General features: G+C 33.8%; 1 protein-coding gene across 1 annotated transcript in view; it reads left to right on the plus strand.

Moving 5' to 3' along the window:
- Megf9 (multiple EGF like domains 9) overlaps positions 1-22,080 on the plus strand; it is a 105,888-nt gene that overhangs the window by 44,310 nt on the left and 39,498 nt on the right. The window contains exon 2 of the mRNA XM_015497748.2: positions 13,188-13,389. Coding sequence (XP_015353234.2) covers positions 13,188-13,389 — 202 coding nt within the window. The remainder of the gene's footprint in view (positions 1-13,187; positions 13,390-22,080) is intronic.

Genomic DNA, 22,080 nt, shown 5'->3' on the forward strand with positions numbered 1-22,080 from the left:
TATCCTGTCTATGTATGATATATCAAAGTGCATAAATACATTGTACTGTCATGTATGACTAATTAAAACAAAAAAACTTTTAAAAAAGAAAAATGTCTATAATATCTAGTAATATTTTTCCCCCTTAACATAGTTATCAGGTTTGTGTAAGTGTTTAGCCTTGATTGTTTCCCAAAACAATTCAGATTTCTCTTTGAACTGATCTTAAATTGTTACTAAGTATTATTACCACCTTGTCTGTGTTTCCTCCATGTACTGTAATAAAGAGTTGATTTAACAGATCCCAATAAGGTGTCTTTTGAGAAAGCAAATATTAAAAACAAACCAAGAAAGTATAACAAGGAAACATTGACCTTTCTAAGGGAGTCTGACTTGATGAAGATTAACTTGACTATTATGTAATGGATGGAGTCTAGTTGGGTGTCTATAACCAGGGAAACAAAAAGCATTTGATTCTAATGCTAGGAATCAAATGCAGGGCCTCAAGCATGGTGGGCAAACACTCAACCACAGACCTCCAGCTGCAGCCCAAGAGATATTCCTTTCCATGAAGTTGGAAATGAACAAATGGTTTGGTCATAGGGTGGAATGGAAGACTAAAAGGGAAGGCACTTTGGAAATAGTCTATTTTGTATTTTTATTTAGAGACAGTGTATCTCACTTAGTTGCTTAGCACCTCACTTTTGCTGAGGCTGGCTTTGAAATCTCAATCCTCCCATCTCAGCCTTCCCGAGCCACTGGGATTACAATGTGCTGCTGTGCCAGCTCCAGCCCAAGATATTGACAGGCTATGATAAAATCATCTGACTCAGGCCCCTGAATATATCAGCTATCTATTGCAGTGTAACAAGTTCACCACAAACCTCAGTGTCTTGAAGCAATAGCAATGATTTATTTGTGTTTGTGATGGGTAGTTCTTCTGTGATCTCTCCCAGGCCATGTTGCTGCATTGGTAGATAAGTTAGAACTAGAGGATTTAAGATGGCCTCACTCATATGTTTAGGGCTTTGATGGAGACGGCTGGGTAACTGTGAAGTTTCTCTCCATGGAGTCTTCTTATCATTCAATGGTTTTGAAAGGTTAATAATCTTGAGAACTGTTTGCTAATCTTGTTCCCAAAATGTGCTGTCCCCAACTGCCGTTTGCAGGCAAACCACCCACTCGCCCTGACCCGTCAATGAACTTCCCTCCCTGCCCTCTCCAAGGAAAGTATATAAGCTCTGCTTAAGCTGTTCTCAGGGCTCTTTGCTCTATTCAAGTGAGCTCTGAACCCCAGCATGCTGGACCCCAATAAACCCTTTGCTGTTGCATGAGACAGTGTCTTGGTGGTCTCTTCCTCCGACGCTCGCCTGACCTTTACAGTTTAGCCCTTGCTTCTCTACATGGCAACTGAATTAATGAAGGCAGAAGATGCAAGGTGCCCTGAGACCTGGAATCTGGAACTCTCACCTCAATTATGCCTCGTTCATAAGGACATCTCACAGTGGGTTGATGGGAAATTGCAGCAATATCACAATACAAAGGGACGTGGACATACAGAGACAGGATTCAATGGGAACCATTATTACAAGTTTCTCTCTTTGTGGCAGTGGTAGCACAAGGACAAGACTTGACAGGTAAATTCTCAATACTCATGATTGTTTGTCTAATGACAGATACCAAGGGAGGAAAGAGTTTCAGAAAGGAAGGGGTGTGAATGGGTATGTGGTTCAGTGGTAGAGCATGTGGTTAGCATGTCTGAGGCCCTGGGTTTAATTCTCAGCAACACTTCACCCCTTAAAAAAGTGGGGGAGAAAGCTAAAGGTTAAGAATAATATGGCCTGATAAGGATATTGTTTTGGGTCACAACTTTTGAGAAAGAATTTTCAGTAGAGTTTGGAAAAGATTATAGAACACTAAGAAGAGAACATGTGGTGAGGAAAAAGAGGCAGTCTATTTTTGGTGTGAGAAATTTTATTTAGAAGATAAATGATAGTTAATCAGAGCAGGAGATTAAACAAAGTATGCTTTAGATAATGAAGAACTCAATGCATATTGAAGAAAGATTCTGGGAAAAGTGAAAGTCTAAAAACACTGAAGGGGGAGGAGGGCTGATTCCTGTAAAGAGCTGGGAGAGGATATGATAAAGAGCACAGTTGGAGAGATCGTTTGATCTTGAAGGAGGTGGATAGGCTGAAACTCGGAGGGAAACTTGAGTGAAAGAGAAAGGGAGGAAGAGAGAAAGAGAAAGAAGATTCCTTTCCATGAAGTTGGAAATGAACTAATGGTTTGGTCATAGGGTGGAATGGAAGACTAAAAGGGAAGGGCACTTTGGAAATAGCCTATGCAGGCAGTGGGTATAGAAGCTGTAAGATAAGTCCCAGGATCTTGGAGCAGTTCTAGGGACTTAATGGAGTAAAACCTTTAACAGGTCAGGTCTTCATAGAGTGACTTTTTCTAGGAATACTCTAGGAACATGATTGAGGATAGATAGCAGAAGGCACAAAGAACTTTTAGGGGGAAAAAAGAGACTCAGAATCTAATGAGAGAAGTATTAAAACATTGATCTTTTAGAGTAAATATTTTTCTAGCATAGTCAAATTGCCTTTCTCTTCCAACCTTTTCATGATTTCATGAAACTTTCATAATTCTTCCAATTCTAGGTTAAAAGAAGGTTTCCTCTGCTAGAAAATGAGCAAAAGCTATAGTTTAACCAGTACTAATTCTTGGTATCCAAACCCACCTCCTGTTTTAGAGTATTTCTTGTCATGTCTCATTTCTGATTCTAATTTCTGGGAATAATTTCCAAAAATTCCAGAAAAGCGACACATCTTGGAGATAAAATAGTTAATATCCTATTTAAATAGAAAGTACATCCTTATCCCTCTTCATCATCACAGATAATACCATATTTGTTCCCATTTTACTTTGTATATTTCTAGGCTACAATCTTAGATGCATACAAATTTAGAATTCTGTCTTTTTAATCAATTATACATTTTATCATTATGTAGTGAGAAGATCTCTTTGCCCCTAATAATGCTTTCCCCCCCAAAGTCTATTCTTACCTCATATTGAGAGCTCTACTAATTTTCCTTTTATCTTTATTTACCTACTTCATCTCTTTTATTTAGCTACTTTCAGCCTCTGTGTGTTGTTTTGTGTCTTTTGTATCCTGTGTTGGATTTTATGGGTTTTAATTCATTGTGAAGACCTTTTTTTAAAAAAATATATTTTTTAGTTGTAGATGGGTACAATACCTTTATTTTATTTATTTCTTATTATGTGGTGCTGAGGATTGAACCCAGTGCTTCATACATGCCAGGCAAGTGCTCTACCACTAAGCCACAAACCCAGCCCTGACCTTTGGTTTTTAAATTGATCAGCTCTAATTTTATTTCATAAAACGAAATCAGGTTTTGAGTAGATCTCAATATTTATTTATTTATTTTGGAGTACCAAGTATTGAATTCCAGGACACTCAACTACAGAGCCACATCCCCAGCCCTATTTTGTATTTTTTAATTTAGAGACAGGGTCTCAATGAATTGCTTAGGGCTTGGCTATTGCTGAGACTTGCTTTGAACTCGCGATCCTCCTGCTTCAACCTCCAGAACCGCTGGGATTACAGGCATGTGCCCCCATGCCCGACTCAATAGTTACATATTGATCATTTCTATATTAAGCATTTATGAGAAATTTAGAGAAATGATGAGAAAATTTGCTCTTAATGAGCAATTTCAAATTTATGAATTTTCCCTGAAAACATAGCATATATATATTTAAACTTTCAAAGAAAAGTGTTTTCTGACTTATTAGGATTACTAGATACACTAGTTATTCAATTAAAAATGGGTATTTATAAGCCAAAAGCAGCAAATGTGACAGTACATGATTTTACCTTTTTTCTGATAGATGAAAATTATTCACATTTTATAGATTAAGTTACTACAACTCAGAGTAAGTAGACTCATTGAAGATCATAGAACTATTTAATTAGTTGCAAAGTCTGATTTAAGGTGTTCTTGGTCTGTCTGGTGGGTTTTTTTTTTTTTTTTACTCATTTTCAAAGGTAGAAGCTTCTTTTGATGAAATGAATGTACTTAGGAGTTATTCATTTGGGTTCTTGTCCTTTCTCCAGTCCTGGTTAATTGAATAATTTGTTTCATCTCTCTGAGACTCAGATTCCTATTTAAAACTGCCTATATTGCAAGACTGGCAGAAGGATACCATATATGTGTAGTTTCTAGTGTGATGTCTGATACACAGATAGTACATGCTCAATAACTGGTAATGTTGTCTTCATTTTTAGTAGGAAAAGTTATCAGTTACATTTTCAGAACTTGTCTTTTTGTCTCAATTATTAGATTAATTATCTTTGAATTTTGGAAAATTGGCAATGAGCCAGGGGCAAGTAGCACTAAACAACAATACAAAAACTGGATTATAACCCCATTATTTTCATATGTCCACCATAAAGTAGAATAAATGTTTCCTTATAGTAACTTGTGATTGGAAAATTTAATGGCTACATTTTCATTTGAAGAGGTAAATCTTAAAGCTTTTCTTTGAAAGTGGTGACTTAAAACTTTCCACATTTCTACAAGGTCTGGCTTAACTCAAGAAATTCAACAGTTTTAATATTAAGTTTCCCAGCTTTTCAAAGATTTGTGACCCTACCTTGGCATAATATACATGTGAAATGTAATGTGAGTATCAACATTATGCTAGAGTAACCTTTATAAAAATAAAAACTCTGTTGATAACTTATTTTCCCTAGAATGAGATTCCTTTTCTGAGATTTCTTTTCTCCAAATCTACAAAAATGAAATATGGTCCTAATTAAAAGTGTATTTTGAAATATACCATACACATAGTAAAGATAATATAGTTCATTGGCTTTTAAAGAATTAATACACAGATAGAGGTTTGAATTAAGAATTATTTGATTTTTGTCAATCATTTTTCCTTTTCTTTTCAATTTGAAAACCAGAAGAGATGTTGTTTTTTTTCTAGATCCTATCCTGGGCTTTTGATATTTATTTATTTTTTTTAGTTTTTGGTGGACACAACATCTTTGTATGTGGTGCTGAGGATCGAACCTGGGCCGCACGCATGCCAGGCGAGCACGCTACCGCTTGAGCCACATCCCCAGCCCCTATCCTGGGCTTTTGAAAAAGACGAAGTTCTAAATTGGATAGATTGTGTAGACTCAAAGTTGTTATCTTTATATGGGTTTTCCTGGTCTTTGTTTAAACAGTTTAGAATCAAAGTTTTTTCTTAAGGGGCTGGTGGGGGGTGGGTGGGTACTGGGGATTGAACCCAGAGGCACTGTATCACTGAGCTCCATCCCCAGCCCTTTTACTTTTTATTTTGAGACATGGTCTCACTGAGTTGTTAAGGGCCTCCCTGAATTGCTGAGATTAACTTTGAATTTGTGATCTTTCTGTCTCAATCTCCTGAGTAGGTGGGATTGCATGTGTATGCTATTGTGCCTGATTAGAGGCAAATTTTTAATGAGGAATATCTAAAGGAAATAAACAATTGTAAGTGAAAAAAGGAATGGGAATCCTGTACATCTTTTATTGTTCATTTTTTTCTCTCTTCTCCCTCATTTTACACAAGAGCAATTACATCCCCAAATTTAAGTTGGAGCCAAAAGGAAAAGAAATATACCATACACATAGTAATTGCCACTCCTTTTATTTAGACAGCATTTTAAATCCTAGAATGTTATACAACTCCTTATGTAATAATCAGCCGACACATTAATTATCTCCTTCTATCTTAATTGTAACATTTACTTAGTAAAGGATTGAGCCATTGTTGAATCTTCTGGTTGACTTTAAAACCACAGTCCAGCTAAAGTAGTTGCTTGTAGCACACCAAGGCATCCCTTCAAGAAAGTTTAAAAATCTAATCTAATAAAACCTTATTGCTTTTTTAAAAAATATAATTTTTGCTTATTTAAAAATTTATATCTAATAAAGTTTGCTCATTGAATATTCAGTTCTATTGATTTTGATAAATGTATAATCAAGATACAAAACAGTTTCCTTTCCCACTCAAAATTCCCCTGTGCGTCTCCTTCGTAGTCAGCCTTTCCCTCCTATCTGTAACTACTGGCAAAGCCTTAGTCTGTTCTCTGCCCCTATAGTTTTGTCTTTTCTAGAATATCAGGTAAATAGAATCATATAATATAGCTTTTTGAGTTTAGCTTCTTTTATTCTGCATAACATATTTGAGATTTATTCATGCTCTTGCATGCCAGTGGATTATTATTTTTTTATTACTATTTTGTGGCTGTACCATTGTCTATCCAGTCACAAGTTAAAAGAGACTTGGATGCTTTCCAAGTTGTGGTGATTATGAATATCGATGCTATGAACATTGTGTTCATGTATTTTTGTGAAAATACATTTTCATTTGTCTTGGATAAACACCTAGGAATGAAATTGCTGAGTCATATGGTAAAGGTATATCATTTAACTTTGTAAGAGATGATCAAACTATTTTCAAAAGTTTCTTTATTGTTTTGCACTCACACAAGTGACTTTTTAAAGTTCTAGTTGTTCTGCATCCTTGCCAAGAATTGGTATTGTGAGGTTTTTGTTTGCTTTGTTTAGCCATTCTAACAGATGGCTAATCATTGCCATTTTTTGTTTTTGTTGTTTTGTTTGTTTTTGGTGCTGTGAATTGAGCCCAGGGCCTTCTGCTTACTAAGCACTCACTCTACAACGGAGCTATATCCTGAATACACTCTTTGCATTCTAATGTTTAGTTTGCTCTTTGACTTGCATTCAGTGTATGTTCTTATAATGTTTGTGATGTATATGTAAAGAGTAGAACTACTTTTATCTGCTTTTGCAGCTGAGGCTATGGTTTGAATTCTCTCTTTTGCACTTAAACTTTGAATGGCCGTTATTCTGAGAAATATTTATCAGAGTCTTAAATATATGTTCAGTAAATGATAATGCTCTTCTGATAAAGATAATAAAATCCACATATTAAAAATAATAATGTTTTATTGGGTACCTATTTTATGTTAGTACTCTTTGCCTCATTTTATTTTCAAACATTGGGCCACAATTAATAGGGGGAAAAGGAGGGGTGAGAAAAGGCAGAGGCATAGGAGGTTATTCTCTGAGAAGATGCAAGCATGGTTGATTCTTTGATATTAAGATATAATGCGGGAAGTAATAATGACAAGTGACCATGTTATCTGACTTTTGTTCTTAAACTCCCCATATGTTTCATATCCTGGAATCAACTTTTTTCATGTAACAGTAAACTCAGTATGGTCAATTTCTTCGTAACTATAAATGACCTCTAGCTATTGACTTACAAAGTAAAGTTTTTCGAGTAATGATACTAAAGTATCAAGTATGCAGGTCCAAATAGAGAAATGAAATCTAGATATATTGAAGCCTTGGAGGAACATCCTTCCCCTCTTTTAAGGAATATTTGGGAAAAAATAAAATCTAGTGGTATATTTCAAAACCACCTTTTATAATTTTTTTTTTCTTTTTGTATTTTATGTGGTGCTGACAATTGAACCCAGGGCCTTGTGTATGCTAGACAAATAGTATCACTGAGCTATACTCCAGTTCTTATTATTATTTTAATTATAAAAGTGTATTTTAGAATACTTTGCTTATAGTTCATAAAAATAATGTTTTAGAAATATTTTTCAGATAAGTTTAAATTTATTAATTGAATTTTTAAATGTTTTTAAATTTTTAGTTACAAGGGAAGTACTGAATCTTAATGCATTTTGAATATATTTGTTCTAGTTTTTGCTTATTTGATATTGAATAAAAGATTATATCAATACAGTATATTTTATATGTCTTCTGAATAAAGGAAGAGTGAAAAGTTTAGGAGAAGCTTAGAACAGTTTTTTTTGGCATTCTTTTTTTCTTTTTTAAATTTTTTTTAGTTGTAGTTGGACACAATACCTTTTATTTTATTTATTTATTTTTATGTGGTACTGAGGATTGAACCCAGTGTCTCGCACGTGCTAGGCAAGCACTGCACCTCTCAGCCACAACCCCAGCCCCTGGTATTCTTCATATATAATAGTATTTGAAATATTGAAAAGCATGAGTAAAATTATTATTAAATGAATATGGAATTGTAAATTGTAAATTGTGTTTTGCAAGGGTATTTAGTAGAATTTCAGGATGTACTCATGAACTAGATTCCTCTGTATTAGTTAAAGTTCAATTATTTATCCAATATCTGTTTAAATGCAATACTTGTTTATAATCACTTTTAGCTTAGCAACATACTGTTATCAATTTAACATTTCTTTGTTTTAAGAGGTTTGCATCATGAATTGACTGAAGAAACAAGTTTTTCATACATCTTCAAATTTTTTATTTATTGCTTTTATAGTTCCTTTTTTTTGGGGGGGGGCTACTAAGGATTGAACCCAGAAGAGTTTTACCACTGATCTACATCCTTAGCCCTTTTTATTTTTTTATTTTAAGATAGGGTCTCCCTAAGTTGCTTAGGTAGGGCCTTGCTAAGTTGCTGAAGCTGGACTCAAACTTGTGATCCTCCTGCCTCAGCCTCCTGAGCCACTGGAATTAGAGGAACATGTCACTGTCACTGGCTATAGTTCTTTTTTAACCTATAAAGAGCTAGCTATCACACTATTGTATTAAATTGCTTGTGCCTCCAGACATCATAGTTAACTACAACAGAAGCACAGAGAGTGGGGACATATTCACTAGGACATATTATCACAACTAATTTTTTTTTTAAGGAGAGAGAGAGAGAGAGAGAATATTTTTTAATATTTTTATTTATTTATTTTTTTAAAACATATTTATTTATTTATTTATTTTTTTAGTTATTGGCAGACACAACATCTTTGTTGGTATGTGGTGCTGAGGATCGAACCCGGGCCGCACGCATGCCAGACGAGCGTGCTACCACTTGAGCCACATCCCCAGCCCCAATATTTTTATTTTTTAGTTTTCGGCGGACACACATCTTTGTTTGTATGTGGTGCTGAGGATTGAGCCCGGGCCGCACGCATGCCAGGCGAGCTCGCTACCGCTTGAGCCACATCCCCAGCCTAATTAATATTTTTTTTAAAACTCCCAGCATTAGTGCAAAATAGCTGCAGATAACAGATTTGCTTATCAAGACAGGTGTTTGTGTACAAAGGTTCTTGTGGTTCTTACAAGCAAAATTTTTCTCTTGGTTGGTCCTTACTAAGGAGTGTTTGAAAAAGTGCACCATTTGATTTGTATGCAGTGATTTCTTTGGATATTTTTACATCAAAATTATTTCATAAGTTGAAGTTCTCTGGGGAACTATTCTTTCTCTGGGCCTTTATATGTGTTTTCTTCTCTCTCTCTCTCTCTCTCTCTCTCCCTTCCTCCTGCTCTCTTTTATTTCCAGTTCTGGGGATCAAACCCAGGGCCTGGCACATACTAGGTAAACACTCTACCACTGAACCACACCCCTAACTCCCGGGCCTTTGAATTTCTCTTTTCAAATGCTTAAAGCAGCTTGGCACCAGATTTTATTCTCTTATTCTTCTTCAGGGTTCAAATCACTATGTTTCATTGTTCTCCAGAAACTGCAAACAACAAAAAGAAAAAAAATTGCCAAAGATTATATTCTCTCTGTGAACATTTACATTGCTTTAATTATTTCTGAATAATTATTTCTGAATATACTTTTCCCAAGAAGTATAGGGCATTGGAAGGTAACCTGCTACTTGGCAAATTTTTATTCCATATTTTTACTTAGGCAACCGAATGAACTTTTTGGCATTTAATTGATACTATTTGTGTTTAGCTTTTGGTGTCCTCTCCATATTGTTTCATTCTCATTAACATTCACACTAATGACCTACCATTAATCATGTCAGAGACTCCTTTGAGTTCTGGTGTCTGAGATTCCTCCTCATTAAAAGTCAGCATTTCCTGTTGTCTTTGCTATAAGTCCTTCCCATTGCTTCCACCATTGAAATTTCCTTTTCTCTTTTTCATATTGCTGGCATTCTACTAAGGGATTGAATTATTTCTGCATTATCTCCTATCTGGTTCCCCACAAATGTCCAGAACCATGAAGGATCTGAGATTTTAGTTTTCGTTTCACTTAGGTCATTTCATTTGAGGTTAATCAAGGAACTTCAGATTCTGAGCTACAAATGAAAAGATGTACACGCTCTCTGACACTTGGTGTGCTTTGTTCTTGCTTCCTTTTCTTTGCTTATTTTGGGGAAAAGTATTAACACGATAGCACATCTTTGTCTTGATGTCAGCCTCCTTCCCACAACCAGGGTGGTCTCTCTTGCTAAAATATTTGCCATTCACCTTACTATGGGTAGGATGATTAGTACCATGGCATATAATTAATGAATATTTGTTTTTCATCCTCTCTGAAACCACATCCTAAATTCTTCTGTTTTATCACTGTGTTTGTAGGCACACATATTAGTGATGCATGGAACCTAGTATTACAGGCTATCCTCTTATTTTTTATCTGGATGGCTCACAACTTGGATTTCTGTATAACAAGGCACTAATTCCATTTTCTAGACATTGTCCAAAGATGCCATGGTAATAAATCCATTCCTAGGCTCTCAGATCTTGTCTATAGGGTATAACAAAGCTGTGGCCTATGAATCTAACAAATGAATTACATTTATGTTATTTTTTCTAGTATCACTTCCCACTTTTCCCTAGCTGTTATGTTAATTATTTGCAGTACTTCCAAAACCCACTTTTGGGGATGAGTGTTATAGGTAGTATTATTAGGCCCTGTTTGTTGATGAGAAAATGAAAGCACACAGAGGTTAACTAATTGGCCTAAGGTTATAAATTTAGTGAGAGAGTATCATGGTAAACCTTAGCTGTCTGCCTCTGTGGTCTGCATTCAGAACTGTTTTGCTTTATTGTCTCTTCACATTCTCAGGAGAGTTCCAGGTAGTAGGTGTTAGTAGGGGCAATAGAGTTAGAAGTTATGGTGGACTAAGTTTCTTGAAATAGGAGGAAGGTTTGAATATGTGAAGAACAGAAAACATTTCAAGTGCACAGAATGAGGAAAAGTTAAGAGACGGAACTAACAAGAGTATGTTCAGGAGGTAATGAAGAAATTGAATTTACTCAGTAAAAAAAATAGCCAATGAACTTGGTTAGTACTGAAGGTTTATCCATTAAATCTTTACTGAAAAAAAATACTGTGTTTTTAATCTCTGAGTTCTTAGATTAATTGCATTCTTTAAAAAATACTGCTAATTATATCTGATTCATTGAGAATACTGATTGAGTATTCAGATGGAAATACTTTTAATATTAAAAGTAGAATAAATTTACTGTCTTTATTATGAAACTTCTTATCTTTTTATTTTTCTTTAGCTAGTTCTTTCTGTACCAGCATAATTTGGTTAGTTTAACCTGTGATGAAATTTGTCCAGCAGGAAGAGTTGGATATATGTTGAATTTCTGCCAAATTCCAGAAGAAAAATGTTATTTTAAGCATTCTGTCTATTTTTGGTGAAGCAAAGGTCTTACCATGAAGTTGTTGTTGGCAGCTTTAAAAGCTACTGAACATGCCTTTCTTATATACAAAACCCACCACACACACATGCCTGGAAAGTAAATATAAAGTAAAAGTATGTAACTCTTTCAAAGAAATACCATGCTTATGTAGGTTAGTTAAAATAAGATTTTTTTTTCTCTTTAGTGCTAGGGCTTGAACCCATGGCCTAGCACATGTGAGACAAGTGCTCTACCACTGAACCACATCACCAGTCCCAAAACAAAGAACATTGATTGTGGTGGCAAGCCGATTCCTTTCCTATACTTGGGGCTAAAAAAATCTGAATTTTCCTTTGGAATTTTTAATCCACTATCCATGCTTGGGATATGCATAAAATAAACAAATCATCCACTATGTGCATAAATTAAAAGAAGTGTGAAGAGCCTGTTTATTAACTGACACCAATGGTTAGGAACTGAAGATGCATAGGAGGTACAGAGTTGGCCAAGTGGGAATTTCTTCGTGGAATCCTTTGTTTTGTCTTGCATGGATATGATATGTGTGATCACACAAAGAATTTTGAAGTTTAATTTCTTTTTTTTTAGATAAAAAGGAACATCCCTTTTTAACTTTTCTCAAGTCGCTGCATTTGCAGTTATTCAGGAACTTTTAGAAAAACAATTAAAAAATAGCATTTAAGGATTGTATTTCCGAAGTAAACTTTTATCAGTATGTTACCAGTTTATATACTGTCTTACCTATTCATGAGTATAATTTGTACCATAGATTTCTCTGACTTCTTTTAGTCTAAGTTCATCTCTATTTTGAACTGAAGCTTTGAAACTTATACCTAGAATATATTCTAAGTTTTGTTTTCTCTGCTACATCTTTTTGGAGGTGCTTAAAAAATACTATGTTTATTATATGTCAAACTATGTTAAAAATCATTTCCTTTTAATAAAATGAGTAGATGTAGTAGCAAAAAAAAAAAAAAAAATCCTAACCTTCAAATAAGTCTTTGTATTAGAAGGATAAAACCAAGGGCTTCTAATTATTTTCATCCAAAGAGCTGCTTGAAATGTACCTAAAGAAAATATTTGTTTTCTAAATCTTTCAATTTGGGAAAGACACATTATGGTTGGTTTTTACTACTGATCTTGATGAACCTGCAGTCTTTTTATTCTGGATTCATTGTTTATCATTTCCTTACCTTAAATCTTCAATCCTCTATTAGTTTCTTCCTGGGTGGAACATATTAGCTCATGATTACGGCTGTGACATAATCTTATATGACCTTGTATATGTTATTGGACTCAATCATCAGTATTTTAGAGGTCTTTGCTGTTATGTAGTGGGATTATTTATTATTTCACATTTCATTTCTAGCATGTGCTCTCAGTGCCATGTAGATAAGCCTGCTTTTAGAAGCTTCCAATTCATAAAAGCTAATAACATAAAGAGTACTGGAAGGGAAATTGAGGATGTTAGCTTTATAATTATGAACCATACATAATTTTATGTTCCCTGTTTACTTTTTCCTAATGTAAATTAACAGTATATAAAGTAAATTAGTACTAGATAAAAATAATTTATCAAGCCTTACAAATTTGTCACAAATATTTATTATGAGAAATAAAATAGAGCTCATTTTATTAAGAGGGTATTGAACTTTGTTTGATATGTCTCTTTCCTTTCCTTTTCAGAGTATGTATGTAACTGCTCTAGGGTTGGAAGCCTGGATGTGACTTACTGCAACCTGACAACAGGGCAGTGTGAGTGTCAGAAAGGTTATCAGGGACTTCACTGTGAAGCCTGCAAGGAGGGCTTTTACCTGAATCACACTTCTGGGCTCTGTCTGCCATGTCACTGTAGTCTACATGGGGCCCTCAGCATCCTCTGCAACAGGTAAGCATAGAGGATGGAGGTAAAGTTCATTCTATTTTAGCAAGGGGAAAAAAGGGTGGTTTAAATAAAGATTCTTTTAAATAAAGGGAAAGAATGATCATAAATTTATAAAATATTTTATATATTTTTATTCCCTCACTTTGTATGTTACATGTAATATCATAACCCAAAAGCTTCTAATTTTCTGATTTAGTTCTTCAAAAACATCGGGGACACCAATTTTATTTTGTGATAGTTTCTCTAAATTTCATGGAAAAAAATTAAGGAAGGAATCTGATTTCTGGAAGGGCTAACTTTTAGATATATCCAATGAAAATATTTTGTTTTACTTATTAATGTATGATTGGAGTTTAAGGAAACTTGTTTTTTGGTTTTTTTCTCCTATCAAAATTCTAGGGTTGAACATCTAAGGTTTCACTTGATTATATCCATTTTTTAAAAAGATAATGGTAAAGAGACTGGTTTCATCCTATTTACCATTACATTTTTGAGGCCAAAACCAGATTAAATAGCCCTGAAAAGGTTTGTGATTTGGAGAGACTTAATCTGGTGAAACCATGCCTTGTTATGTAAAGCTTACCTACTACTACACCAAAATTAATTATTCTTTGGCCTTATATAAGGCACTTAGCTTTATGTGGATCCCAAGTCAAAAAGATGAAAAGAATATTATGTAATAAAAAGAATATAGCTTTAGAATCAGTGTAACCAGGGTATAAATCCAAGACATTGTGTGCTGTGGGCAAGTCATTTCATTTTATTGGATCAGTTTCGTCTCAAGATTGTTGTAAAGGTTAAATGAGTTGATGTAAAATGTTCAGCACACATCACGTAATAAATCCTGGTTTGTTTTAATTTCAAAGAATATTTCTGGCTTACACAAGGGAATGTTTTTAAGAACTTTCATCTTCTTGGCAAAAAAAAAATGCTTTTGTACTTTATCCTTAGCAATAGATATTTTGGACGCTTTATAAATCATGTTATTGCACTGTATTGTATCATGTTGTACTTTTATTCACATATAGAAATGTCCTTGATTAGGAAGTTTATAACTTCAAATGCAACAATAATCAATGTTTATGATGCTTGGTATTATAACATAGTTATTTGTCTTAGTCTTCACAGCAATTCCTTATATGTAGGTTACTAGGTCACAAAGATAGTAATTGAAAAAAAAAAAACAATTCTAAATTAGGTCTTCCATTTCCAAGTCTGGTGTCTTTACTACCACACTGTGTAACATCTTTTTTTAAAAAATATTTTAAAGTTGTTGATGGACCTTTATTTTATTTATTTGTATGTGGTACTGAGAATCGAACCCAGTGCCTTATGCATGCTAGGCAAGCGCGCTACCACTGAGCCACAACTCCAGCCCCCTGTGTAACATCTTTAATGAGAAAACTGATAATAACTCTGTTCTTTGAGATTGAGAATATAATAGCTGCTTACTGTTGTTCCCTCTACTTCACCCTCTCCCTTCCCCCCCAAAACCCATGTCCATATAAGTTATATTACAAAGTTTCACATTTCTACTATTTTAAGACAAGACATTGATAAGTGTGTTTATTTTAATATCTCATCAAATGTCCACCATATCTTTTAAGATAAGATTCTGCAAACATATTTGCCTCTATATTTTTAGGAAAATAGAAAAGTATTTACTTTAAAGCCAACTGCCTTATTAAAGGAGAAAGAAATAAGGAAAGAGGCAAAAGAGAGTTTTAAAAGCTGGAGAAGAGGAAAAAACAGTCGCAATAATATCTATGTAGTGTATATTACTGTCTTCAAGTTCTTTCACAAATTATTTCTGATTTATATTGTCCCTGATGGTTAATGCTATTAGAAGGTTAATGATAAATCACTATCCTGAAAATAGGTAGTGACCATAAAGTATTAGAAAAATACATAGGACTGGTAACCTAAAAGTTTTGGGCAGGGATCAACAAACCATAGTCCCTGAACCAAATCTAACGCATAACCTGTTTTCATAAATAAAGCTTTAATGCAATATAGCCCCACCCATTTGTTTAGCATTGTTTATGGCTCCTTTTGTGCTATAGTGGCAAAGTTTAATAGTTGCAACAGAGACCATATGGCCTGCAAGTCATATGGTCTTTTAAGAAAAAGTTTGGCAATTGTTGGTTTATAGGTGGCTTATCTCCAGTCAGGGTGGGTATTGTTAGATGACCAAGTAACTTTAGGCAAGTCACTTATTTTAAGCATTTATCATTTTATTTTTGAGGTGGAAATCCATGTCCTTTCTCTTGCATACAGTTGTTATGTCTTAAGGATCAAACAATATTCTGTATGTACAAATATTTATAAGCTACAATTGCTAGACAGATAATAAAAATAATAGGAATAGATAAATAACTAATAATTATTGAGCATGTACTATGTACTAGGGCACTCTGCTAACTTATTAATTTAATCTTCACAGAAACTCTCTTGAGGAGATCGCTACTATTTTCCTACTTGGAATATGAAAATTCTGATGTTTGGTAGGGATTGTTAATTTGCCCTATTTTTACACTAACATAGCCATTCAGTCTAATTGAACAAATGTAATATGAAGACTCCATAGAATGACTTCATAGTTAATTTTTTTCCTATTAGAAAGTCTCTTAGTATTTGACTCCCAAATGTCCCCAAATTACTTAATGTTAAATGTGTTTGGCTGATGTTTAGGGAAGAAAAATTTGTATTTCTGTCCAAAAGTGAATAAGCCATATACTACATCTTTAACAAAATAATGTGTGGGAGTCTGTGTTAAATTCTAGTTATAATTTTAGAATCAGAATCACATTTATATTATTTAAAAGGTTTACCAGATATCAACAAAGATGATTTAATGCCTTATAAGCTGTTGATAACCTTAGAAATGTGTTTTGATCCAGAAGTGATGTTTTCAACATTTTGCTTCTAACCTGGGAGTTTGTTACCTTTTTGGGGTGCTTAACTATATTTTTGTACACTTTTTTTTTTGGTTTGTTGGTTTGGTACTAAGTTTTGAACCCCAGGGTCTTGCATGTGCTAAGCATGTGCTTTACCACTGAGCTATAACTCTGGCTTTGGTCATTTTGAATTGTATTTTTTTTTTCATTCAAAATATTGAGAGATAGGTTTTTTGTTAGTATTTCATATAGAACATCTGATTTTCAGTAATGAATGACTAAAGTTAAGAAGGAGGTAGAAAATACCTGTTTTATTATTTACTCTGCATGGGCTATTTTCTATGTGTAACTTCTAGGTTTTGTTATCCTGTAGGTTTCTTTTGACAATGAAGTAACATATGAATTTATATTATCTGCATATGTTGATTTCTCAAACCATTTACAGCTTCTTCTAAGTGAAATCTGGAGAGACCTTGCTTCCCCTGCAGTTATTTTCTCTGTTACTACTTACTTCCGGGCCTGGAGTTGAAATAGATATCTTCTTCATACCTCTTGAGTGCTCTCCCTTTCTCCTCCTAGGAAAAAACAAACAAACAAACCTGTGAAGCTCATGGCAACAGACTATGCTGTTCCAAACAAATCCTTGTTGCTTTCCGGCATCACCCCTTATTTTATACACATGGCTCACTGTTGTCTCTTTGACAATGTTCCTGTCAGAGTTCTAGATGATTGCCTTATCTTTAGATAATCCTCACAATACTTTGGCCTCTTTCTTCACTTCTCTTCCAGTCACTTTTCCTCTTTTCAATCTTTAATTCTTTTACTTTCCCGATTTCTTATTTGTCTTTGGCTGCAAGGATAGGTATGTACATTTTAGAGAAAAAATAACATTTTTCTATGGTTTAATGCAGAATAATATTTATTTTGGGCGGGACATTCCAGATCTAAACTATAACAGAAAGTAGTGAGGAATTGAATCAGTATCTTAAAAGAGCAGGACTAGGTCAACCAGACTTGAGTATAAGAAAGAATTGAGGTATTTGTTTTTTATTAATAAGCTAAAAAAGAAACTATTCATTATAAAGGAAAGATTTTTCACTTGTTTGCTTCCATTCTCATAAAACCCTATTATACCATTTAAAATTGAATATTCTATATTTTAGAATAATAATAGCTGAAAATTAATTAAATACATATTAGGTAATATTTTAAGCCCTTTTCAGTGATTTATTCATCTAATCTTCATGGCAACAATATAAGATAGGCACTGTTATTGCTGATCTCATTTGTACAGGAAAACAACTGGAAGTTAAGTAATTTGCCTAATTTACCAGGAGATAACAGTAAACAAAAGAGGTAACATTGAAACATTTGCAATATAGATCTAGGATATGTTTTCCTAGCCACTGTGTGGATATAACCTTTCTCAAAATCTCAGGTATTGGGTCAAGAGAGTGATTATTGTAAAAAACTCTGATGCTATGACTTAGACTACTTGTTATTTTCTAGGAATAGCTTCTAGTTGTCCTTGGTAATTAGACCTTAACCCTCATGTGATGTAACTCATGCTATGTAAATAGCTCTGCTTGATAAGGGCTAATCCCAGTTTGGGATTAATAGAAATTTAGAACATGAGAGGATCATCCCTTTGATGAACAAATGTCATTTGCAATATGTATTATATTGCCTTCTCTTTGTATTAGGCAACATTTTAGAATAAAAACAATATTACAATTGCTTTTGTCAAGAAACTTATAATCGTTGCAAGACTAAAGGACACAAACAACTAGAATACAATATAAAATAGTTGATAAATATATGTTTAATTTGTAAGTAGAGTTGTTTAGAGTAGGAAAAGAATAGGGGTAATTTGAAATTATAAGGAAAGGATTTCTAGAGGAGCACAAAACTGAGGTCTGCCTTATAAGTTATAAATTAGGAAGAAAGAGAGATTAAAAGAACTTATCAGATGGAGTAAAACATAGGAATTCAATTGAGGGCTGAGGTTGTAGCTCATTGGTAGAGGGCTTGCCTAGCATGTGTGAGGTTTCAGCACCACATAAAAATAAATAAAATAAAGGTAATTTATCCATCAGAGAGAGAGGGAGGGAGGGAGAGAGAGAGAGAGAGAGAGAGAGAGAGAGAGAGAGATAGTTCAATTGAATTTCCCAAGATTATACAATGAGATGAGAAATCTTATCTAACACCTACTCAAATTCTCTTCTGTTTTGACTCCCTGTTCTCATTCCAAAAATAAATAAAAGTAAAAAAGCAGACTCAATTCTGTCCTGGTTCTTTCACACGTTGAAAAACTATGGAACAAACAACTGACTTTTAAAAAATTAATTTCCCTGTCCTTTATGCCATTATATTTCAGCAGGAGTTGCCCTTAGTGAGGGTAGATTTTGGCTGCAGGAGCCAGATGTGGGTTGAGCAATGCCTTTGTATGCAGACACAAAGTCCTTTATGTACTGACAGATGGCCACCCCCTCATGTCACCTTTGGTGTTCCAACCTGTTTAATTGGAAAGAGTTGGTCTATAATATATGAACTTTTCATTTTTCCTTTGGGAACACATTTCTAATGTTTTCCTGTTTTACATTTTGATATAGATTTAATAAATGAATGGATAGTATTTGATGTCAAAACACAGTATTACTAGTCAAAACCTAAATCTCTTCATGTAGCTCTTAAAAATACTGCCAGGTCTGACTTTATATGTAGACTATTATATACTGATGAGAGAATTTTTTTTAGTATCCCCAATAGGTTAGTAGACAAGATGTATTATTTTAGATTGTGTTAGTAAGATAATAAAGAAGTTTTAAAATGACCTAATATCCTTTCCATAAAATCTATGGTTGCTGCTATACAATATATTTTGAATTATTTAATACTTTGCATTTTTGCTGTTGGGAATATGCTACAGGATATAAGGCAAATTTTACTTATGAAGTAAACTAATACCAAAATAAATTTCAAATAAATGCCAAAACACCTCCAAGATACACATTCATTTAGGGCTCTAAAAATCATCTCTTGTGTAATACTTGGGAGTAAACAGCTGTTTATGCAAACTCTTATTTAGTACTTTGTAATTCTGGAAGAGTAAGGCAAAGATTTGATTGCTAGAAACAAATTCAAAAAATCTTATAAGCTAGTATATTCTTATATTATAGAAAAATAGAAGACATAGCTCTTGTTTTAAAATAACATTTTTCTGTACACCAATTGTTACTCCTGTAATTATACCAGTATCAGATTTTTTTTGTATACTTCAATATTTTTTACCTGAAAATGGAATTTTTTAAGAGGTATCCATCTTGGTCAAAAGTACCTCAATTTATCCTTTATCTTGTTATTATGGTTCATTGTTTCCATAAATAAACAAGTGCTTTATATCTTAGAAGGTATATTAAGTATATCACACCAAGGTTCATGTTAAGATCATGGAAAAAACAAATTATTCTAAAAGCTGAACATTAATAAATGGTCAGAAAGTGGTTTTTCAGAAAAAGATACTGAGTATGTTGAGATTTTTAAGTGTAAATGATGTATAACTAGTTCAGTCTGGAAAGCTCCAAGTTTTTTTGGTGCACTTTTATCTTAAAACTTCCATTTAATACAGGGCATAATTTGCCTTCCTGGTCTTCTAATTATTAATTAGATATCAACTGTAGTCAAATGAATATAAAAAAAAACCTTTTTCCTCAGCTACTGATGACTTTTGTGAATGTCACATGAGTTGATTTTTTTTTTTTTAAGATCTGAACAAAAATTTATGAAACAGAGATATTTCTTTTGATCAAACACGTCACTGTCCTTAAGCCTTATTGTAGACTCTTCTACTTGCTTCACCTTGTTAAGCCACTTTTAGGTCAATTTGGAATTTTTTAAAAATATTTTTTTACTTGTTGATGGATACAATATCTTTACATTTATTTATTTATTTATTTGGTATCAAGAAATTCATTTATTAAACAATTTAATATTTTCTTTTTTTTTTTAATATTTATTTTTAGTTTTCGGCAGACACAACATTTGTTTGTATGTGGTGCTGAGGATCGAACCCAGGCCGCACGCATGCCAGGCGAGCGCGCTACTGCTTGAGCCACATCCCCAGCCCATGAATATTTTCTTGACACCAAATACTATACTATGTGCAGGTAATTTCATAAACTTTATGAGAGATAAAATACAAACAAGACAATGGGTTTCGTTCCATAGGAGCTTCTAGTTTAGTTATATATATAACAATGAGAGAATATTGACAGAGTGGAGGATGGTGAGAATGGTGACATGACAGCAGTGTTTCTGTACATAATTCTTTAGAAATTTTCCATTTCTTGTATTAATACATTGTACAATCTAAGTTTGTATTTCTCAGTTGAATTTAGGGAAATACTTAGTCTAGGGTTCTTTTCAGGTTCATACCCCTCGCTATGCTTACCATTCTTCCTTTGTTGCAGGCTGCAGGAATTAAATTGCTACCACCCACTGTATCCCATGAGATTTTAGTCCCCTATAAGCTGTGCTGCTGAGTGTCCTCATACTCATGTTCTTTCTGGGTTGCTAAAAACAAGTTGAAGGGCCCTTTACTTTTTAAGAGTTTTTAAAATGGTTAATCTTTATAGGGAGGCCTTTGGGGGGTAGCAGATATATAGAAATTGAAAGTTTATATAAGTGTCAAACTTTTCCACAAACAAAGCTCAAATATAGACATACCTCCAATTTTTTCTTATTAATTTTTCTGATTCTCTTATACCTCAGTAACATAAAGTTCAATACTGTCTTTTAGAGAGAACTCATTTTTCAATAGTTAATTACTAATTGTTTAATAACTCTATGGGTCAGTCCTGTGATGGTAGTCATAAAAGGGGCATGATTCTGATTGGTTTATTGATATTGCTGTTTCTCACTGCAATGTGAATTGTGAGTAGAAGTCTAATCCTGAACAACCTGGTGGATAATGCTTGCTCCCTTCTGCAGTGATACTCTTACTGGTCCAGATCCTGGCAGAGTCCGAGTGATTTTTTTTTTTAGGGAGAATGAAACTACTCCCTTAATGCCAAGTTCTTTCAAGAATACTCTAAATTAGGGCTTCTAAGTTGTAGATCTGCATAATCAGCTTCTTCAGTTTATACATGCAACCATATCCAGTGTGAAAGTTAGTCCCAAAAGGTTGAAGATATTTTGCAGAGTCTTTCCACCAACCAACCCTAAGTCCTCCTCTCTTTTCAAGGGTGAGACACTATTCTTTAACCATTTGAAATACAAAGGGTTTTAACTTTATATTTAAGGTTATAAAGTAATTGACTTAGGAGCATCTGCTTCAGTTATTCTCTACTGCCCAAATGGAAGAGCAATTGTAAACTTCTCTTCTAAAGAAGAAAGAAACCACACTTTTAATCTCTAGTTAAACATCTTCCTAATAGGACATTTCACTACACTTAAAAAGTTTTAAAGTCTTATAACACAGTGTTTTCTGGTCTATACTTTGACTTCATTCTGAGTCAAAAATACCACAAACTTGCAAATGATACTAACATTATTACAGTAGACTATCTGAAATGCTTGGGACCAGAATTATTTCAGACTTTGTAGCTTTTCAGATTTTAGGATATTTGTATAGTCTTTATCAGTTGAGCATCCCTACTCCAAAAATCCAAAGTCTGAAATGCTTCAAAATCCAAAACATTTTTTTCAGAGTATTGAACCAACAGGTGTTATACCATTGAGCTGCATCTCCAGCCCTTTTTATTTTATTTTTATTTATTTACTTAGGGTGGGGGGGGGG

The sequence above is a fragment of the Marmota marmota genome, unplaced genomic scaffold (genome assembly GCF_001458135.2).
Source record: "Marmota marmota marmota unplaced genomic scaffold, marMar, whole genome shotgun sequence".
Lineage (NCBI taxonomy): Eukaryota > Metazoa > Chordata > Mammalia > Rodentia > Sciuridae > Marmota > Marmota marmota.